We start from the raw sequence: 23,179 nt of genomic DNA on the forward strand, positions 1-23,179 counted from the left end.
CCCATGCAGATCGATGGAGATGGTGGTATTCATCATAAACTAGGTTAATGTTGGAGAAGTCAGTGATTTCTCCATCGTCATGGATTTAATAAATTCCCTTTTCCTTGTTTAGGGCTTTGTAAATAAGCCAATAAATGTTTTGTCCAGAAGTACTTGTAAAATCTCTGCACTCCACTGACACATGATTTCTTATAAAATTGCATTTTTATATTTCTTAATAAGTTTAATTTAAACATTTACAGTAAATTGAACATTAGGTTTAACCATGTTTGTTCAGCACAATAAAAACTTAACAGGTAACAGAAACAGAATTTGATTGTAGAAAAGAACTGGCTGTCTACGTGTCATTTCCCATGTATATGTCTACTTTTTATCCTTTTCTTTGGAAGGGGGGGATTATTGCCTTCTGTGGCATTTTTAAGTCATCTCTATTTAGTGAGATGGTGCAGTTATCTGTATCAACTCCCCAGAATGACAGTAGGCCATAACTCATACTTGCCTACCCTCCGGATTTGGTCGGGAGCCTCCTGAAAATCGGGTGCCGCTCCTGACATCCTGGGAAGGCAGGCAAGTCTCCCGGCAGCTACCGACCCCTCCTGCCCCCCACCACAATTACAGGAAAATCCCCGGCACCGGGGGGCCTGTGACGCGATTCACGCCAAATCATGTCATTTTGGCCCCGCCCCCTGCTTCTCGCTGCTTGTAATATTGGCAGTGTGTAGCGGGGGGGCCAAAATGACGCGATCATGTGGCTCCGCCCCCCACTCTGCCCGCAAACTCTTGTAGTCTGGCCAGCCCCACCCCCGTTTGGTGGCCACGCCCCTCCAGTCAAGCCGATCTGGCTGCTCCCTCCCGGAAAGGGGCAGCCAGATAGTCGGCAAGCATGCCATAACTGTGGAAGACATGCCAATGAGTTCCTGTCTCAAAACCATATTGAAAAAAACAGACAGGATATGTCCTATAGTTCCCCAACCTCCCCAAAATTGCAGGCAATACATGTCCCACTATCTTCAAATCTATCATGGTTTTACAATGTAAGTAGTCCAAATTCCAGTTGTATTATAGTGCAGCCAATAAAATATCTGTTGGCTTTAAATTGCAGACCTACCTAACCCTGGCAGATTTCTATACAGACCCCAGATCTATGATGTCTTTACAATTCAACCCCTGATCCCCTTTTATATTTAGTATACAGACTTCAGATCTATGGTGCCTTTATTAATCATGCCAATAATTCTCCTGATGTGATGTAGAACAAGAGTACACTGCTTTCTGCACTCTGAATGGTAAATCGTTCCAACCATTTATTATTCAGTGTGTCAGGACCTTCCAATACTTTAATTCAGCTAAGATGGGAGGAAATTTTGGGATATGTAGTTCCACTACAACTGGAGGGCCGCATGTTGAATACCCCTGCTCAAATTGCTGAGTGGCCAGCGGGATCTATCAACTAGCTTTCTAGCAGATGTCTATTGGTTATTACAGCATACCAGTAACTGTACAGCTACATTGCTCATGGTTGAAACTGAAAGCCATGAGGCAAGTAGAGAAAACTCCCCAGTCGTTCCAGTTTTGTTTTATATGCAATTTTATGCAGGCCACACATATGGTGTAATGGTTAGCATTACTGCCTCACAGCACTGAGATTGTGAGTTCAATTCCACTACGGCCCTAACTGTGTGGAGTTTGTATATTCTACCTGTGCTTGCATGGGTTTCCTCTGGGTACTCTGGTTTCCTCTCAGTCTCAGAGTACAAAACAAAAACTAACCCTAGTGTGTAGGTATGTGCATGTACCATACATTCCTGGGCAGCTTTCCGGGAGCAGCAGGAGGGGACCTACTGCTCTCCTCTTTGGGGGGCAGGGCCAGATGATAGATGACATTAAGCCCTGCCCCCTTACAGAACCCCCCATGATTTGCGGGTCCGTGAGGGGGCGGGGCTAAATTATGCGAGTTGCGCCATTTAGCACCGCCCCTTCCCTATGGACCCGAAAATTCCAGGTAAAATCTTCCCATCCTTCACTAGGAAGTGGGCGGGATGCAGGGGGGATGCCTACTCTTTCGGGGGTTTACCCGAAAAATCGTGAGCCTCCCGTGAGAGTAGGCATGTATGGCGTGTACATGTGGTAAGGAATATATATTTAGACAAATACTATTAGCGAGAGCTAAAAAAAAGAAAATTCCTTTTTTGGGGAGCACTCATTAAAGACAAATTGATATTAATTTATTAATATCAGAAATATTAATTTTTGGAGATATGGTGTATATTAAAGCATACCTTTTATTAGTGTTTCTTTAAAATATAGGGTATCTGGGCTCTTGTATGATACTGAGTCCACCCAACAATAATAAGTACAAATTATAGATCACTGGAGATAAATTTTATTCCATAAATTGTATAGCGGCGAGGTATGGTTCAAAGTAATTAAAACATATAATAAATATCGTCACTTGGCAGCAATGGAGATAAACCTATTAATATTCATACGATATAAATGTGTATCTCTCTCATAGGCACTGAATCCAATGAAACCTCTGATAAAGTATGTCCAATCACAATCGGCTTATCATGGACTACTTCAATAGGCGTACATTGCCAAATAGTATACATATAGTAGGTCAAATAGAATATAAACCATCTTGTGTAGAGGTTTTCAAATCTGAAGAGTAAGTACAGCACACAGATACCCTGATACCGTCTGCTTTCCAGCCTCTTGCAAGAGAGCAGGCTGGATGAGAGGGGTGTCAGTGACCGTGCTAATAGAAACAAAAAGAACCATGCAAACTATCTCTCACATACCAGGTGTTAGGTGATCTCTGATGTCACAGTGAAGACATTGCAGAGGTCAGATGCGCTGTGTGAGGACTGCACAGAATAAAGAGATCTAGGAGTACAGTACAAAGTATACTCTCCTAATGTAGCAGAATGATATATACCCCACATGTGCATGGGCGCCGAGAGGAGGGGGGCGGGTACAGTTTACCCGGGCCCGGGCTTGCTAGAGGGGCCCGGCGTCGCCCCCCCTCCCTCACAGCAGCTCAGCACACAGTTGGGCTGCTGTGTGAGACTGCTCGTGGCTGCTGCAGCAGCCGGAGCAGTCTCCTATGGCTGTGGGGGAGAGCGATCACACTTAGCATCAGGCTGGGGGGCTTACAGCGCCCCCTCCCCGGCGCTAATAATGTGATTGTTGTTTTTTTTCCCAAGGGGGCGTGGCCACGCATACCACAATTAGGCCATGCTCCCCTCCATTACCCGGGCCCGGCCAGGCTCTCAACGGCCTTGCACATGTGAGATCTGCTCAGTAGGGAAAGAATCTTTATTATATGTCTTTCTGGTATAGATATAGTGGACAATACATAATCTCAAATAGTATGCCCTTGTGTGATTTATGACCAAAGATGCAGTCAATTAGATCATGTAACATATAATCCACTGCGACCAGAAATGCAATCAATTGGGTCATGTAACCTATAGGGGTCTATTTACTAAGCAGTGTTAGGAGGCAGAGTGAAAAGTGATAAGAAAGTGATAAGGTGCCAGCCAATCAGCTCCCAACTGTCATCTCACAGGCTGTGTTTGAAAATTATAGTTGGGAGCTGATTGGCTGGCACCTTATCACTTTCTTATCACTTTTCAATCTGTCTCCTAAAGTTGCCCATACACATAGCGATATTTTACCCGATCTAGCCGATTCCGACCCATTGGAATGACAGATCGTGTAAAATATGGCCAAATCATGAGGAAATCGTGAGTCCCCACTCACGATCACGATGCGCATCCCTGCAGGTTGCACATCGCATCTTCAGATCTGCCGTGCTGTAGGGCAGATCTGACAATCTCAAGTCAGGATGCACTGGAGTTGTTAGGAGGCACGATAGATTGTGTGTCACATTGGCAGCATTTTCAGACCAAATCCTGTGCAGGACTGCCAGGGAGCTCCCGGGGAGAGTTCAGGGGGAAATCGTACAAATCGTGTGATTGAGATCACATCGCTATGTGTGTGGGCACCTTAACACTGCTTTGTAAATAGACCCCTTAATCCCCTACAAAAGTGTGTGGTATGGTAAGCGCAGTTAATAAATAAAGTACAGCACACAGATGCCCTGATCCTGTCTGCTTTCCAGCATCTTCCAGGAGAGAGTGCTGGATGAGAGGGAGGCCAGTAGCTGTGCTGATAGATGTAAAAGACAAATGTAAGCTATCACTCACATGCCAGGTGTTACGTGACTTCTGGTATCAGCAGGACATAGCAGAAGTCAGATGTGCCGTATGAGGACTGCTTGCACAGAACTAAGAGTACCTGGGAGTGTAATTCAGGATACAATCTCCTATTGCTCCAAGGTGGCGTGGAAGATGTGCAGAGAAGGGAGAGAAGCAGGAAGCGCGTTTCGCCGGGTAAGCTTGTTCATCTGTGACACTGACGCCATTCCCAAGCAGCAAAGTCTTGTGGAAACACATGGCCAATCACCGGACAGTAAAGTTGACTGATACGTGACTCAGCCAATCGGAATTCATTTAACATGCGGCGGGCAGCAGCCAATCACCAAGTTTATTTTAAACTGATAGTAAATGGACCAATCCTCTACGTGATGTGTAGAATCACATGGGATCGGTGTACTTGAGGAATATATATTGTAAGCGCCACTGTGGCAGGGACTGATGTGAATGGGCAAAATATTCCCTGTAAAGCGCTGTGGAATGTGTGTGCGCTATATAAAAAAACTGGCAATACATAAATAATAAATATGCAATTAGGGTGATCAGGGCAATCCTCTATCTGCCTCACGGCCAACAGCTGCAGCTGGCTGCAGGCGGACTGGACAAAAATTGTCCCAGCACAGTTGTTGAATGATGCCTAATTTTAGCAATTTATTTTATTTTACGTCAAACATCCTGCTAGTCTGCGGTTTACATAGCAGCCAGGATGGAGATAGATTGGAGGTGGAGCAATAGTAAAAATAGGGATTGTTGGTCTTACTGGTAATCACATGCTTCTTTTACATTTTATTTTTGCCAAGGAAGAAAAACACAATCTCTGGCGCTAATTAGATTCACATGAGTATATATACAAATAGAAAAAATGTTGTGTCCTTCAGATGAATATATTAATTAATACAGCAGCAAGAGATTGATTATAAGCTTGTGATTGCTCAAACAGCTAGAGGACAGACATGAAGGTAGAAGTATCTTTGCGCTTATCCTAATAATATTGTTAGATGGCAGAAAATATCAGTCAGGACTCCAATAATTATGTCAAATACACATTTAATAGAAATTCCACATATAAAAATATTTGAGAACATCTGTGACATATATTTGACTTTATATAAAAAAAACCAGTTAATAAAAAAGCCGGAATTAATGAGTGTTTTAACACTGGATGTTTGCGGATCTCCGAATGTCAATAATGCACTGTATGTTGCATATACTTAGCTCTACATATACACCAAATGAGCATGAAGTAATGAAAAGTTCAATAATAATTGTTCACGGACATCCTGAGAATAATGATGTTTAGTGGAGATACTGCTGGTGCTTAATTAAGTCCACAGATTTTCCACTTTAGACCATAAATATTAATCAGGTTTGAACAGTCTGTTTATATACACCACTGTTAATCACAGTAATATTGATACTTTTTAGCACTTTGGCTGGACAAAATAACAGATAGTTACCCAGTCACTTGTGCTCACGGTATACCGCACATTAAGGGTCCTTAAGGGCCCTTATGGTTCCTGTGCTCAGGATCTCTGTCCCCCTGGGGAGTGTCTCCAAATTTTCAGCTGATTTGTCATGGAAATAGCCAGCGCTGGCTCAGATTACTTTATGCCTATAGGCAACACACAGCAGGCTGTCACTCCTATCAGCAGAAGAGCATATGGAGTCCAGTGTATAATCACACTCGGTTTGGAAATCACTGGAGAGGTCACAATAACGGTGTCCACAAAACGGCGGTTCAGCTCTGACTAGTTTCGCCCCACAATAGGGGGGCTTTATCAAAGAGATTTTATTTTTAGCATCTCTTTTAATATGTTTTTAAATTGATCCTCGCTAGCCTGGGCTAACACTCCTAAATGTACTCTGCTTTAGCTTAAATCTTCCTTCCCCTGTTCTGTCTGTCCAGATGTAAGGAGTAGCAAGCCAGGGATACGCAGTACGGAAATGCTTATTTTATGCATCCAACTCCAAATGTCTTTATTTATAAGTGCAATGTACTAAGAATAAGTCCTTGGGCTCTAGATAAAGTAGCACAGCATTGCAGAGATTTTGTTTTATACACTTGATAAAGACAAATTTTCTAAGACTCTATAACATTATGCAGTTATGCCATCTTTAACAATCTAATTTTTCAAGAACTTTATACAGACATATTGTGATTTGGATATCGAGAATCCTATGAACTACACTATTACACAGTATCTACTCTTAGGGTTGCGGCCAGATCCTCTACAGCTACAGGACCCCGACGTCATCAGTTACTATCCACGTGGACAGAGTGGGAATAGTAACCTGTGGCGAGCAAAGCGAGCCACCGTGCCTGGAGCGGGGCGAGCCCGCGGGGTTAAAAATGTCTGCTATTGGTGACCAGATACTACAGTTGAGACAAGATAACAGCACTGTCAGGGCATAGAACTGCACTTCCGCCCTTACGTCTGTGTCCTTTAGCTGAAGGGGAACCAGGGCCGGCTCAAGGCACGTTCGACCAGTGTAGTCGAACAGAGGTGCTACCCCATAGAGGTCGCACCCCTCCCAACCATTCCCGATTTCAGTGGGACAGTCCCGTTTTTTCTGGCACTGCCCCGTTGTGGAGAGTTGAGAGGAGCCTGCGTTGACATAAGGGCCCCTGCCTTAACCCAAGTATCAGGGCACTCTACTCCGAATGTGTGGAGATCCCTCCTCAGCCACTCCCTGCGATAGCCCTGCGCCCTGGGATGCAGCCTCCCCCAGGGACATAGACCTACTCACAAAGAGAATGCTCATCCAGACTGGAGGCTGCGGCACACACCCTGCCTTCTCGATCATCCCGCGCGCTGCAGCTCTTTCCACACAGACACGTGAGAGAATGGTCCGGGGTCTTGGGCTACGGTCCCCGGCACATCCCCTCAGGGGGTGAGAACGAAGTATAAATAATAAGACCTACGAGTGGCACGTCAGCGGCAGCGATGACACAGGCAGCCTGAGCCTGGCCCCGGACATAGCGGACAGACGCTGTGGGGAGCAAGGAGACAGTGTGCAGCATTGCCAGTGCACACTATCTCAGTCACTGATAGAGCGGCGGCCGGCTACACCAGTACCACGGCTGCCGCTCGGACTTCACACAGGCAGCCATGGTTCATATAGGTATAATACACACCACCATTCATGGGCGGTGTGCGGCGTCTTCAAGCGGCCGGCGCCCCTAGGCAGCTGCCTAATGATGGTGAAGGCCCTGCCTAAACAACATGATTTCAGTACTGAACTTAATAATATCACAATTCTATTGAATTTGAAAAATCATTCTTAGTGCATTTAATGTCTGTAGAACACAGAATAAAACCAGATACAACCAATAATAACCAAAATAGAGAGAGTAGCACTGAGCAGCTGGCCACTATAAAAGAAGTAGGAGTTTATTCTGAGAGCACATAAACTCTGAAACTTGCCAAAACCATGTTGCACTGCAGGTGGAGCAAATGTAAAATGTACAGAGAGTAGTGATGGGCATCGGAAGCCGATGGTTAGCAACCATCGATGTTTCCGATTCGATGGAAGTACTTTTTCCATCGAATATCGTGAATTTGATGGTTGCCAACCATCAGATGCAGCTTTCCGATGCTTAGTCGATGGCTGGCTGTGGTGGGGGAGCACTAGGGCTGGGGAAGCAGTCGAGAAGCCGACGGACGAAATCCCGACTGCCGTCTACCTGACTGTCTAATCCCGACAAAATACTAATGACAGGCGTCGAAATCCCGACCCGTCATTAGACCTTCGCCGTTAGCCCGACACCTGGCATACCGATCGAAGGTAAGCCGGGTGCGGACAGCCATGGAGGGGGGGGAGGGATAGGTTAGGGGCTCCCGGGGGGAGGTTAGGGTTAGGCACTTAGAGGTGGGTTAGGGTTAGGCACTTGGGGGGGAGGTTAGAGTTAGGCACCCCTAAAGGAGGGTTAGGGGGGGGGGATTAGGTCAGCCATACCAGAAAGAACGATCAGGATTTTCACCTCTGCCAGGCTGCCGCTGTCGTGATGAGAACCATGTGGCCGGCGGTAAATCATACTGATTCCCTAGGGCTGTGCTGGGGGCGGCACAGCATTTTCGGGGAGTGCTGGGCACCCCCCCACTGTGACATGGGCAGGGGGTGTTGAGAGGCTCTGTTGACTTTCCCAGGGGCATCGTCCCCTTTGATGGTTATACTATTTAATGGTTGCTATGGTTAGCTGCCATCACATCGCTGGATTTGAAGTCGGAAGCCCGGCAACCATTCTATGTCTTCTCATGTCCATCCCTAGCAGAGAGATTTAGATTTGGGAGACGTGTGTCCTAGCTCAAATCTTAATTGCAGTGTAAACTTAAAGCTATCCAGCATTTGTGGGCTACATGCAGAAGCAGCCAGCAATTACCAAACATGCATAAAAAAATCAATACTTGTATTTGCACCTCTTACATTGCAACATGGTTTGTTCCAGATGCTTTGCTCCCAACTCAGAATCAACCCCATTGTCCGGGTCACTCAGAATCAGCCCCATTGTCAGGGTCACTCAGAATCAGCCCCATTGTCAGGGTCACTCAGAATCAGCCCCATTGTCAGGGACACACAGAATCAGCCCCATTGTCAGGGTCATATACTCAAATGCTAAAATTGAGCAACAATTGACATTTGTGTATATAAACCTAGGTTATAAATGGATGAAATCATAGCTTCTACTGTCCCAATTCCAAGGCATGGTGCAGATGTTTCTGGATTTGTCCCTAATGTTCTATATTATATATACTATATGCCCGATTGAGCTCTCTCGCGGGTTGCATGCAATATTGTGTGATTGGCTGTACTGCATGGCCAATCACACAATGTAGCATGCAGGGCTGTGTTGTTTAAGGAAGGAGAAAATTAGTGATCTTCCTAGTGTGTACCGGCAATCTTGCATAGTCCGGGGCGAAGGGTAATTGCTCCGACCATTGGCAGGCAAGATTGCCAGTCGTTCTAGTGTGTACTAAGTTAATATGTATCTGTGATACGCATTGTACATGCACAGAAAAGTCATTATTACTACATGCAGTCAGCATGTCATGATGGAGACTGCCCACAGTGAGATATGCACTAATGTCACTGAGGGTTATATAGGGCATATATCCATCTGTCTGGCAGCAAAGCCTTTCAGGAAATGACATTCAAATGTTGTCAACTTTATGTGAAATTAGAAAGTGTTTCAACAGCTAAATGTGTGTTTTATTTTAATATATGACATATAGGCAAAGCTCTGATATCGGTTAGTGAAGTAAACACCATAGTTATGTTTTTTGGGTAACTCCTTATGCGTCTCATACATGAGCCATGCATTACTATGTTGTGTCATAGGATGAGATTTGTACCGTTAGGTGACATTTTATTTTGCCTTTGCTCTTTTCTTATTCTTGGCCGTTTTCCCTCATTTAGATTCCACTAGCGGAGATGGAAGGCCTGTCCCTGACTTCAGATATTCTGTCCGAAAAGTCCTGGTCCTTAGCCCTAACGGATGACTCACTGCCAGATGACATCGTATTTAGTGTTCTCGAATCAAAAGTATTCATATTATTTATATTTACCATATTCAGACTTTAACTCTAGATTGATTACAACTTTCTAAGTGACTTTATGAGGAAATTAAATTGCCTCTAAAATTGGGCCTAAACGTATCTAAGTATGCCAATGGTGTGATACTTTGCGGTCTGGTGATATATGATAATAGAAGCAGTGCAGTAACTTCTCTCAGTTGAGGAAAAGCCAGAAGTGTTTATGTTCTAAGTTCTTACTTAGCTAGAACAGCTGCTGTGTTTGTATATGGTCCTCTCCTTGTAATGGAGGGACTGTCACAGGGCTCTCTTCCCTAATATGTCATGTGCACATTGTTACAATGCTCCTGTGTTATATGCTGTAGGCCACATTTACTAATTGCATTTGTAAAGAATGACACTAAGCCACAAGAAACATTCAGCTTGCACATGTCCATTGCAAATAACACAATGAATGAAGAGTCGGCTGCTTAAGTGGAAGTTTGGCACTTAATGTTAGTAAATCAGCCCTAATGTTGAGGACAGTTTCCAACTGCTGTGTCGTCAGTATAGATTTACTGCACCAACTTTGAAACTTTTGTGATACAGTATTTTAGGTTTCATTTTCTGGAGCCCATGAGGTACAAAGCTGAACGGTTCTGAACACTTTGTGCTATTTCCATTAGAGTACATTGAAAATTATTTAGGGAAGGATTATTCATGGTGGAGTGGAGTAATGACAATATGGGGCTGCTGCAGTGTGGAGTGTACACCTGTTTGTGCAGTGTATAACACTGTGTATGCTCCACTACTGAGCGCGCGTAAGCACAGGCAATGCAGAGATGTACACAGTGCAGTAGTATCTCCACTTGCAATGCAATGGTGTGGGAGTAACTGTGTTGTAATGGGGTGTTCCTGTGTAGGAACAAACATATATCTTTTGCACCAAGTATTGGCTGACGCAGTGCGCCCTGAAGATAATGAGGGCTAACAAATTATACGTACGGATTGGGGACCATACAGATGTATTACCAGTTATTTATATAGCACACACACATCGTGCAGCGCTGTACAGAGATTATTTGGCCATTCAGTCCCTGCCCCAGTGGAGCGCACAATCTATATTCCCTACCACATGCTCACACCCTTACACACTAGGGTTCATTTTTTTGTTGGGAACTAATTAACCTACAGATGAATATAACTCTGAATACTGGCAAATGTACACATTATTCTCCCGAGTTCGCAAAGGAGGAGGATCTGCATCAACCCCTGTGTGAGGGTCAGGACACCCTTTACCAACAACAACTTTCATGTAATGTGAAAAGATTATTAATATTTAATGCTGCAGGCCAGCAAGTAGTCTTGTTATTTTTGTTACTGTTGCTTTTCAGTTAATTGTTAGGTGGCAATGATAAAGGATCATAGAAATACATTAGCATGATCGGTTCGTTATGTAGTTTTGTTCATTGCAAATATTACATGCTGAGCTTTTTTCCCAGTGACCTGCATTCATACTTCTAGTTTTGTACTTGTCCTTCTAGATGTCATTCAAACGTCATGCCCATTCATGCTTTAACATGTAATCATATTAAAGTAATTAATTTAATAACACCATTTTGTTCAATATCTTTTATTTTCTTTTGTTCTCCATAGTGTCAGAGTAGTAGGATCTATTTATCAATCTTTTTTCTTCTTCGGGGTCCATAGGCTGCACAGGGAGACCTTGGGGTATAGGTTATGGTAAAGTCATCCGGGCACCCCGCAGTTAAATGTTTCTCCCAGGATGCACTGGGTCTCCCTCTATACCCCGTCCCCGTACCAGAGGCACCTCAGTTTCGTTGGGTGCCCGGCCGGAGTCGGGTCACTGGTAATGCAGTGGGGCTGTTCCAGCCCCTGAAGATTTTCAACTAAGACTTTTCTTCTCTTCTGAGCGGACAGTCCAGAGGACGTCCGAGCTGCCGCTCGTCACTTCGCCGGCACCGTGATGCTGGTACTGAACCCGGGGATCTCGGCGGGACTATGGGCTAGCAAGGACCCCATGAGAATCCCTGGACTGCGGCCGGATGTCACGGGGAGCAGGTAAGTCGACGGGTCACTGCGTACGGTGACCCGCTGGGAGCAATCCTGTTTCCTCCAGGTTCTGGGGACAATCCGGGGATGACGGCAGGTGGAGCCAGACACTCAATTCCCTGCGCTGCCACTGGACCACCAGGGACACAGGCTGACGCACATTCCAGTGTCCCGGGGCTTAATTGCCGACCAGGGGAGGCAGGCTTCCCTGTTTACAGCCGGTTCCTCCCCTCTCCTCAGCGCGCCTTTCCACTGCGGTCTGGCTGGGCTAAGGCAGCACTCTTCCTGCGAATACTCCACCTCTGAGGTCTCTGGCGGCCATTTTCTCCAGGCTAGTCGCAGATCTTTTAGGACGTGCGGAGCCCGGGTCCCCCTAAATACCTCTCCTCCGATTTGGTCAGCGTATGTAGCACTATATCCTACCAGACAACTAGTCTGTGTAGTTGATTTGTAGTGCCATTGTGCAGGTGTTGTTCTGCATTGTATGTGACTTTATGCTAGCGCTGTCTGTCTGTAATTCTTTCTCACTCAGTCAGCCATATTACAATACCTTTGCTTCTTTTCTCTGAGCCCTTACAGTACAAGGGGTGTCAGGGTGTGCCTCACATTTGTAATTTGTGTGGTTTTGTCACATATGGAGTGCACGTTCTTCTCTACGTCATGTCTGGTAGTGAGGATAATGTGCAAAATTCTGTTCCTCCCCTGCTGTAATGCAAAGCATGTGCTGCAGGGTTAGGTGCAGGAGACATGGTGAAAGAGGGATTATGTGGGAGGTGTTATAATCCTCCAGGCCCCTCTAATGTCTCAGCTACTTCGCAGGAGCCTCCTTGGGCGTGCTTTGCCCAGGCATTGACGGCCATTGCAGGGCGTTTGGCAGTACCTCCTGTGTTTTCCCCAATAGGGTTCCCACAGCAATTGGTTTTGCCCTCACTGGGCCTGCCTCAACAGGTCTCACCCATGCAGGTTCCATCTGCGCCTCCTCCGCGGGTAGATACATTCTCTACTATGGTGCAGACCCTGACGGATACCTCTATGGCCCTCCAGGCTATGCTGCAGGGGGATAAACCCCTGAGACCGGCTAAAAGGCCTATGCCGTCATTACAGTCTACACTACATGATGACGATGACATGACATTTGATGACGGGGAGATTCTAGATATCTCTGACTCTGAGCCCTCTCTGTGAGAGGCGGAGAATAAGTCTAAGATCAATATTCCGGCTCTGATACATGCTGTCCGTTCGGCCTTCAACATAGAGGAGGACGAACCACCAGCTCCCACCGGTCCAAGCAGGCCCTGTTCAAGGAAATAAAGGTTACTTCTGCTGTATTTCCTTTATCTGATCAGCTAGTAGAACACATGGAAGTGGCTTGGAAATTGCCTGGGAAGTGTTACCAGTGTCAAAGACGCCTGGCTTATGCCTATCCCTTTCCTGAGGAACATTGTACCAAATGGGAAACACCACTGGTGGTGGATTATCATGTGACGCGCTTAAAAGTGCTATTCTACCTATGCCGTCTATGTCTTCCTTAAAAGATACTACGGATAGGATGGTGGAGGTTTGTTTAAATCAATGTATTCTCTTTCAGGGGCAGCTTCCAGGCCGGCCATAGCTATCTTCTGGGTGGCCAAGGCTATGGAGTTCTGGGCGGACTCCCTAGAGGAGTCTTTTTCTTCAGAGGCTACCGGAGATCAAGTTAATCTGGTGGGCAACCTCAGTGTATCATCTACCTATATTAATGAGGCTGCTTTGGATGTCAGCCTCTTAACCTCCAGGATTTTGGCTGCTGCGGTTTCAGCTCGCCGCTCCTTGTGGCTGCGCTTTTGGAGAGTGGACTCTAAGAAAGGATTAGAGGGTTGCCTTATAATGGTGAAATCTTGTTTGGTCCAGACCTGGACAAGATTGTGGATAAGTTGGCAGTGGCTAAGTCTGAGGGCGTCCTCGTCCTATCGGCCCCAAGTGAAGCCTAAGGGTCAGCCCTTTCCTAGGCAGTCTGCCCCCAACAGGACTGCCAAGCCCAAGAAGCAAGCTTTGGAGTACGAGACGTCTGGCTGCCAAGTCCGACGACAAGTTCTTGGCCTGACGGGACGGGCCTCCCCTTGGGGAATCCCAGGGTGGGAGGCCAACTTCTTCAGTTTGCCCAGTGCTGGTGTCAGACCACCACAGACACCTGGGTAAGAGAAGTGGTCTTTCATGGGTATGCCCTCTCCATCAGTTTTTCTGCACAGGTCCTCTGTCAGACAAAAACAAGGCCTTACAAATCCAGAAGGCTGTACAATGCTTGCTTCAAGCAGGAGTCATAGTACCTGTACCGTTACCTCAGAGAGGAACCGGTTATTACTCCAATCTCTTTCTGGTTCAGAAACCGAATGGATCTTATCGGCCTATCCTCAATCTCAGGTCCCTGAACAAATTCCTCAGGGTACCTCAGTTCAGGATGGAAACCCTATGCTCAATTATACTGGCTATGGAACCCGGAGATTTTATGGTGCCGCTGGATATTCAGGATGCATACCTGCATATTCCGATTGCGTCATCTCACCAGCGTTTCCTCTGTTTTGCTATACAGCAACAACATTTCCAGTTTCGGGGTCTGCCATTTGGTCTCTCAACAGCTCCACGGGTGTTTACCAAAGTTATGGCTGTCATGGCAGCCCCTCTATGGCATCAGGGAGTTCGGCTGTTGCCTTACCTAGACGACCTCTTATTGTTGGCAGGGTCTCCAGAAGTACTTCACCACCATCTACAACTGACAATTTCTGTGCTTCAGACTCACAGGTGGTTATCAATTGGACAAAGTCCTCCTTGACGCCATCCCAGAGGATACTCCATCTTGCAGCTCTGTTGGATTCCCAACAGCAGAGAATCTGACCGCAGAAAAGATCTCCACTTTGCAGGCTCGAGTACGCAGATGTCTCCACAGTTGCCGAGTGTCAATCCACTCAGCAATGCAAGTACTGGGGTCCATGGTATCGACATTCGACATGGTGGAATATGCCCAGTTCATTCCAGACCTCTGCAGAAATTTATCCTCTCCAGGTGGAACAGATTACTGCATCGGATAAAAGCACAAATGATGGTGCTCTCTCTGGAGGTGTGTCTGTCTCTTGCCTGGTGGCTGCAGATGTGTCACCTCACCAAGGGGTGCCCCTTTTGGAATCAGAAATGGGTCCTCCTGACGACGGACGCCAGTCTTGGGGGTTGGGGCGCAGTCACAGGTTCACACTCATTTCAGGGGAGGTGGACAGCAGAGGAGTCAGCTCTACCAATAAACATACTGGAACTTCAGGCGGTCTTCAGGGCCGTACAGCAAGCCAGACTCGTACTTCACAGAAAGCCCATGCAAGTTCAGTCAGACAATGCCACGACCGTGGCTTACATCAATCATCAAGGAGGAACTCGAAGTCAGGCGGCAATGACAGAGGTGTCACGCATTCTGACATGGGCAGTAGGTCATCTCCCAGCCATATCGGCAGTGTTCCAGGAGTTCTCATTTGGAAAGTGGACTTCCTCAGCCATCATGACGTGCATGCAGGGGAATGGTCTCTTCACCAAGAGGTGTTTCAGCTCCTAGTGGACAGGTGGGGCCTTCCGGACGTGGACCTCATGGCCTCCTGACACAATCACAAACTGCCAGTGTACGGGTCCAGAACAAGAGATGCCGGGCGATCTTGGTAGACGCTCTGTCGGTACAGTGGACCTTCCAGTTTGCGTACCTGTTCCTTCCAGTCTCCCTTCCTCCTCGAGTAATTCGGAAGTTCAAACAAGAAGGAGGCACTGTCCTGCTGTTGACCCAGCGTGGCCCAGACGTCACTGGTACTCAGATCTTCAGAGTCTCTCCATCGACATTCTGTTCCTGTTGCCTTAACGTCCGGACCTGTTGTCTCAAGGTCCTTGCCTTTACCCGGACCTGGGTCAACTGTCTTTGATGGCATGGCTCTTGAGACATCCCTCCTGAGGTACAAAGGTTTTCCTGGCTCTGTGGTTAACACCATGATCAGAGCATGTAAACCAGCCTCTGCCAGGATTTACCACAGGGTGTGGCATACCTACTTTCAATGGTGTCATCCCAGGGGTTACGATCTCCAGGTGTGTCAGATATACAGAGTTTTGGCTTTCCTGCATGTGGGTTTGGATCTCGGTCTCCGCCTTGCCTCACTGAAGGTGCATGTCTCTGCTCTCTCAGTGTTGTTCCAGCATAGAATTGCTCCTCTTGTCCTCCTGGTGTCCGCACTTTCCTCCAGGGCCTCCTCCAGATTCAGCCTCACTGCATCCCTCCTGGAGCTCCTTGGGATTTGGCTGTTGTCCTTAGGGCCCTCCATTTGAACCCCTGGACTCAGTGGATCTCAAATGGCTTACAGCAAAGACTGTTTTTCTTCTGGCTATAGCTTCTGCCAGAAGAGTGTCAGACTTGGTGGCACTTTCCTGTCGGTCACCATTTCTTATATTTCACCAGGACAGGGAGGTGCTTCGGACTCACCCTGAGGTGGTGTCTAGTTTCCACAGTATGAGGAAATTATCTTACCGGCCTTTATTTCTCCAGATCTCTCGGCAGGTGAGCCTTCATTGGATGTAGTATGAGCCCTCTCGATTTATGTGGACCGTACCAGTTCCTTTCGGTAGTCAGACTTCTTGTTTGCCCTATACGGATTTCACAAGAAGGGTTGGCCAACAAATAAGCAAACATTGGCTAGATGGCTTTGTATGATGATGTCTGAGGCTTACACTCAGGAGTGCCTTCCTATTCCGCCTTCTGTGACTGCTCTTTCTACTCCGTCTGTGGGTCCCTCGTGGGCAACTCGCCATGGTGCCTCAGCTGTTCAGCTTTCTAAGGCGGCCAAGTGGTCTTCTGTCCAGACCTGTCTGAGGTTTTTTGCATTCGATAATTTTGCATCTCAGGATGCTTCCTTTGGACGGCGGATTCTCCTTTCAGCTCAGAAGCCTTAAAAGGACTACTTTGGTACATCCCCAAGGTCTCCCTGTGAAGCCTATGGACCCTGAAGAAGAAAATGAGAGATATGGTAAGAACTTACCTTTGTTATCTCTCTTTCTTCGAAGTCCATAGGGTCCACAGGGCACCCACCCTGATGCTCCTTGCTTCAGATGGGTTTTGCTCTGGTCACCGGTTTTTCAGTCTCCTTCTCTGTGAGAATGTGATTCTTGAGTGTTCCAGACTTTCTTCTCTCTCTTTTATCCTCCTCCGGCCTTTGGCTTACTACGAACTGAGATGCCTCGGGCCCGGGGTATAGAGGGTGACCCAGTGTATCCTGGGAGAAAAATTTACCTGCGTGGTGCCCGGATGACTTTGCCATCACCTATACCCCAAGGTCTCCATGTGGACCCTATGGACTTCGAAGAAAGAGAGATAACAAAGGTAAGTTCTTACCACATCTCTCATTTTTAAAAAAAATAAAATATTGTGAAAACGGGTGTTTTCACACCGTTTTGAAAAACTACTCCAAGCCCTTTAATTTTAATTTGTTATGTAAGCATTTCCTATACTTGGGGGGTAGCGGTTGCTGACGGCGGCACCTTCACACAGTATTTTTTGCGAAAAATAGTATGAGAAGTGTGTGAAGAGGATTCGCAGGGACAAAGCTTTATCACAAGGTCTGTCCCTGCATGCGGATATTGTACATCCAAGTGATATTTCCTAAATTCGCAATACGAATTTAGTTGAAAATATCACACTACAACCGCATTTTAAATGCGGATTGTAGTAAATAGAGGCCTATGCGTTTAATCTCTTGGTAAAAACTTAAGATTTTAAGAGATGACAAATACTGGAGTTTCTGTTTAATTTTACTTCTTCAGAAACATTACATTATCCAATTACTTTTTGTTTTAAACATACTTTAGGGGCAATTCAATTCTGCGTGATGGGCGCAAGGTGCCGGCATTCCAACCAGTTTGCCAGCACCTTGCCACAGTCAACATTGCAGATTTAAACAGTTTATTTATTAAATATATTATTAAAACAAATTATTATTATTATCATTTATTTATATGGCACCACAAGTGTTCTGCAGCGCCTTACAAAGTACATAAACAAATATATGAACAAGAAACCAGTGACTTACAGTACAATGCAGGACAAGGACATGGTTTATACACATTGCTGCATTAGCGATCATAAGACTCAAATAAGCAACAGGGTGTAAGCAACCAAGTGTTAGGTTCCCTAGTGGGGAGTAATGAGTAGATGAAAGTATAAGTAAGAAGTACAAGAGGGTAGACGGGCCTGCTCGTGAGAGCTTACATTCTAAAGGGGAGGAGCAGATAAACAGGTGTGACACAGGTGGAGTAGACAGGGAGGAAGGAGCATTTAGCAGCGGGTTAGGATGAGAGCTGGAGGGCTTTGATGAAGTAGTGGGTCTAGAGAGCCCGTTTGAAGATTTGTAGAGAGGTGGAGATTATTATAACTAGGAATGGAGACTGGGAAATGCAGAAAAAGACACAAACAGTAGAGAGACTCTGGGGAACACCTTGCAGCTACTGTAAACACATTTCCCGCTGCAATCTGGCTGGACCAGTATCCATTATGTGGCAGTTAAGATGTATCATGTTGACAGTCACAATGTCAACACCATAATATCAACACTGTTCAAAGGCGATACCTATGAATGTTGACAGTCAAAATGTTGCTGACACAGCTAAAATATCGACATTTCAGATGTCTACACAGTCAAAATGTAAACAATAGAAATTTTAGGGTTAGGATTAGGCTTTAAATTGGGTGTTGACAGTATGTACCTGTCTACTTTTTATCAATGTGGACATTGTGGTTGTCCACATTTTGAACATGTCGACATGTTGTACCTGTCTTTTGTACCATGTTGTACCTGTTTTTGAAAGTGTATATTTGTGTACGTTGTATAGTTATTATTCAGCATACATGACTAGTGAAAAGTGGCTTTTTTAACGTTGGACTGCGGCTCATGAAAACCCTGCACATATTGCTGATCAGATTGTGGGGCCCAGCGGAGGCAAGCATAGACTTACCTGTTTGTCAATCAGTTGGTTTCCTTCTGTGCATGTGTTGTCACACTGCTATATGGGAAGCTTAGTCGCAGGATTTCAGTGGAGTCTTCCAAAAATTAAAAAAAAAAAAAATTGAAATTTTTTTTTTTTTTTTAAATAGAAACATATATTTAAAAAAATAATTATATGGAAAAAATGCTTTAACAAAAAAAAAATGGCTGTTTTAGCAGCATTTAGGGATCTTCTCCCTTCAATAAATGTGAGAGAGCTGACCATTAATGACAGAGCATTTTTGCAAATACTAATCTAGTTATTTTTGTGATGAAGGCCATATTTCTGGTGACATATTTCTGGCTTGTGAAAAGCACATTTCTGCAAAGCGGATTTATTTTCTTATCCTCTAAAGAAATATGTAGCAAAAGTCCAGGACATTCTGCTGACTGTGGCATTTGAGAATTTCCATATTCCCAGTAATAATTATTAGTATTTATTTTTAATATGCCCACATTCTCCACAGTGCTGTATAATAGGTGGGATACAGCAATTTAGAGATGAAAAAGAGATTTCTATTCCCAGCTAGGTTTCCTGGCAAAAATCCAGACTGTAGTTCTGTAGTCACGCAGTATGTGCCAAAGAGGCCTCACACTTGCCTTCCCATCATAACTTAATAATGATATAGTTTAAAACAATAAATTCATATTTAGTTAATCACATAGTTTAAAACAATAAAAACTTAATTATATAATCTGGCAATAAAGCTGCATGTCATAGACTGTACTGATGTCTAATGAACAATTTAGATAAAGTTAGATAAATGAGGAAACTGGGTGGAGACTTTATCAATAGATAAGAGTTATAATTTATAAGGGAATGATGCATTAGTTATTGGGAAATCAGTTTAATTATTATGTCCTATACAGGAACTGAGAGTACGTACATTTATTATTTTATTGAGGTAAAAATACATCAGTACATCAGGTAAATACCGGCACAAACATAGCACAGTTGTGACCAAAGCGCTGTACCTCTAATACATAGCACACAAAATAAAAAGGGTCGAATGTTAGCAAAAAAATTGGACATAACTCTTAAAATAAAAGGATACTGTAAAAAAAAGCGTAATCATTAGGTTATGTCTAAAATAGAATTTAAATATCATAAAAGCGTACATAATAACAAATTGAGTACGTTTACAATGGACACTAGACCTAAAATGCAGTTTGATATTTTCTCCATGAAATAAACTAAGGCTATTTTTAATAATTGGTTGGAGTTGGACTATGCTTAATATTGCTTTTCCAATAATGTGACAGTGAGCTCCTACCAAAATGTTAAAGTTTCTTTGCACAATCAGTGAGGGATTGGACCCAGCTACCTAGCAGGAATAGTACTGGGTCTAGAAAACCTTGGTGGGTACCTTCTAAAATGAACAAACCATCAAATAACAGTCCACAAACAACCCATCAAATTAATACCAGTTTCAGTTTGGGAGCATAATGCTTTAATACCCTTTATGAATGCAGGGACATTAAAAAGGGACACTCGACCCTATAAAAAGCCTAATAGCCATCTAAAGGTAAGAACAAGAAAGGATATGATTTAATTAATAACCCTTTTCCACCGCTGCAAAAACCTGGGTTATTGCCTTGTCAACCCGGGTTGCGGCTCAGTGAAAAAGGCTCCTAGTCTGACCCGGCATTTCTTCACGGGTGTCAAGCAGGGTTTTACGCAGGTAAAACCCGGGTAAGGCTCAGTGGAAATGGATATCCCGGGTCATTCGCTTGGAGATGATGTAATCTCCAAGTGCCGGCAGAGGTAAGCCCCTGCAATATCATAGGGCCAGCCTGCGGTGGAAATGGGGTTCAAGCCGCTGTGACATGGCTTAAAACCCGTGTTCAGTGGCGATTTTGGTGGAAAAGTAGTATTAGCATGAATAAGACCCACAAAATGTCTTATATTGTAATTTTGTGTGGTTGGAGTGAATACAATCACCAATCAAGTGTGATAAGGATATGGTTGGCGATCACCTTGGCATATATCGTCAAATCTGTTTTAACCAAGGATATTTACATCAAACTTTGGTTCTTCCATTTTCAATGAATATGTACTCTATGGGCTTCCAGAGGCTCCACAGGCGGCTCTTTAGATCTAGTAGAGTCATAAGGACCCCTGGAGATATACGACCATAAACTCTTGTGCGTTTTGTAGAAACAAGTAGAGAATTTATCCAGAACTGAGGTTAACAATTTAAGGTCTGTAACTTCCTCACTTATAGACTTCTTTGTATTATCTGTGTTTTCAGTAGATGGCTGTGCAATGTCACATTTCTGGAAGAAAGAAATATGTTTGTAGAGTGTGAATCTGGAGATTAACAATACCATAGAGTAAAATTTGACTATCTCAGATTGACTATCATGAGGGGCATACCCTTTTTGGACTCGTCGGGACTTCTAATTGATACAATATTAGCCTGTCAAGGATAGCACAGTACTACTTCCATATTATGTGTAGTTAGTTCTTAGTTATAGTTACCAGATTTTTCTCTCCCAGAACTAGTTTGTCTACATTAGTTAATAATAATCATATTCACGCTTAGTTAGATGGGATACAAGCGTCTTTTTGATAGCTCACAATGCCGACAAGAAGTACGTGGACCCCAGAACGTCTGCACCATTAAGTCAACAAGTGTAAAATGCTACTAACTTAAAGCATTGTATGAGTGCCAGCAGTATAGCTGTAATCATGGTGCTACATGATCGTGTTTACATTTGTGCTGTCAGCACCTGTAAAGTGCTTTAAGTAGCATTGTACAGATGACAACAGTATGGAAGTTCCGGGGTCCACATACTACTTGTCTACATGTGATTGTCGATAAGCAGACTACTTCCCATACATTTAGACCTGTACCCAACTGCCGGATAAAGACCTCAATTGCCTAATAATGTTTGGGATCACCTACTTTAGTCATACTCTTATTTATTTATACTATATACTGTATGCCCCAAATTTTATTTTTCCTTTTGAGGATTGAAGTCTATGGAGGAGTGACACTACAAAGGCAGGATGTGATTGTCCCTTCCACTCATACCCAGTTTCTAAAGTCATTTTAAATTGGATATGCAATTAGCAGCAAGGTTCTGTTGGAATGCTAATGTAGTGTGGGTTTTCCGTCAGGAACACTGTGCACTTTTTGTCTCGTACCCCATAGAGAAAAGAAAAAAGGGGTACCATATCTCTGTGTGGACTTACATTGGACACCCATACCCCCCAACTGTCTGACTTGAGAGCCTGAGGGTAGCCCAGCATCTCCGTGAGTGCTGGGTACACCCTCAGAGTGATGGAAATGGTGGGGTGCCCTAAGACCACGCCACCTTCAGGAAGGCCACACCCCTTTTTGGACACACGTACAGGCAACTCTCATATGTTGGGAGGTATAGACACCACTATATATCATTGTAGAACAGCATTAGTATTTTACTACATATTGTTAACACAAGAGATCCCTTGTGTTTGTACATGTGTGAGAGTTGCAGGAACCTCCCCTGTAGCAATGGAGTCTGTACCTCTGTGTAGTCAGCGCGCTTATGCAACCTGCATTAAACCTTGAAGCACTGGTGTCCAGACTGTATGTCTGTAACTTGTGGTGCATATTAGGAGGACATGATGTCTGTAACTTGGGGTGCATATTAGGAGGACATATATATGGAAGGAAGAATCACATATATCTATCTAGCCAATAGTTAAACTATTAGTAAACTGTGCATATTAGGACACCATGGGCCTGATTCAGAGCTGGACGCTATTTGCGGTCGTTCGTTCAGAAAAAAGGGGTGGCTATTCAAATGAACCGTTCGCTGTTTGCGGTCTGTTCACGCCTCTATGTCTGAACGAGCGAACAAAACTTGCGGTCGTTTTTTGGGAAACTACGCCCCCTGGCCGCTCGCATCCGACGTCATGTCCGCTATTTATTAGATTAATCGAGTACATCGAACAGGGTATGAACTGTTCGCTATTCTTGGGGTTGGTTTTTGCTACCACAATTTTGCGAGCAGTTCTGGCTAACAAAAACCCAGTGACGTGGTCAATGACGCTGCTGTTTTAATTATGCACACCCATAAAACGCCCGTTTTGACCTTTAAGCACGCCTGCGTTGATTTTCACTCCCCGTTTTCAAGCACCTTCCCCTGTTACCACCCACATACGCCTCATCCTGTCACTCAAATTAGCAGGCATTCGCTATTTTGCGAGCACATGAATTTCGGCCGCACTGACTGGTTCGCGCATGCGTATAACGATCTGTACGCATGCGCAGTTTGGCAAACATCGCTCGGAGCGAACGAGCTGCTGCTTACGAGTGGCTCTGAATGAGGGCCCATATCTGTAATTTGGGGTGCA

General features: G+C 44.8%; 1 protein-coding gene across 6 annotated transcripts in view; it reads left to right on the forward strand.

Moving 5' to 3' along the window:
- CACNA1G (calcium voltage-gated channel subunit alpha1 G) overlaps window positions 1–23,179 on the forward strand; it is a 236,304-nt gene that overhangs the window by 201,049 nt on the left and 12,076 nt on the right. For 5 of the 6 annotated variants that reach the window (XM_088482620.1, XM_088482622.1, XM_088482621.1 and 2 more), the window contains one exon: window positions 9,636–9,761. The exons of the other annotated variant lie outside the window; for it this stretch is intronic. In XM_088482620.1, coding sequence (XP_088338746.1) covers window positions 9,636–9,761 — 126 coding nt within the window. The remainder of the gene's footprint in view (window positions 1–9,635; window positions 9,762–23,179) is intronic. 6 annotated transcript variants of the gene reach the window in all.

The sequence above is a fragment of the Taudactylus pleione genome, unplaced genomic scaffold (genome assembly GCF_031769625.1).
Source record: "Taudactylus pleione unplaced genomic scaffold, aTauple2 ptg000290l, whole genome shotgun sequence".
In the NCBI taxonomy this organism is placed as follows: domain Eukaryota; kingdom Metazoa; phylum Chordata; class Amphibia; order Anura; family Myobatrachidae; genus Taudactylus; species Taudactylus pleione.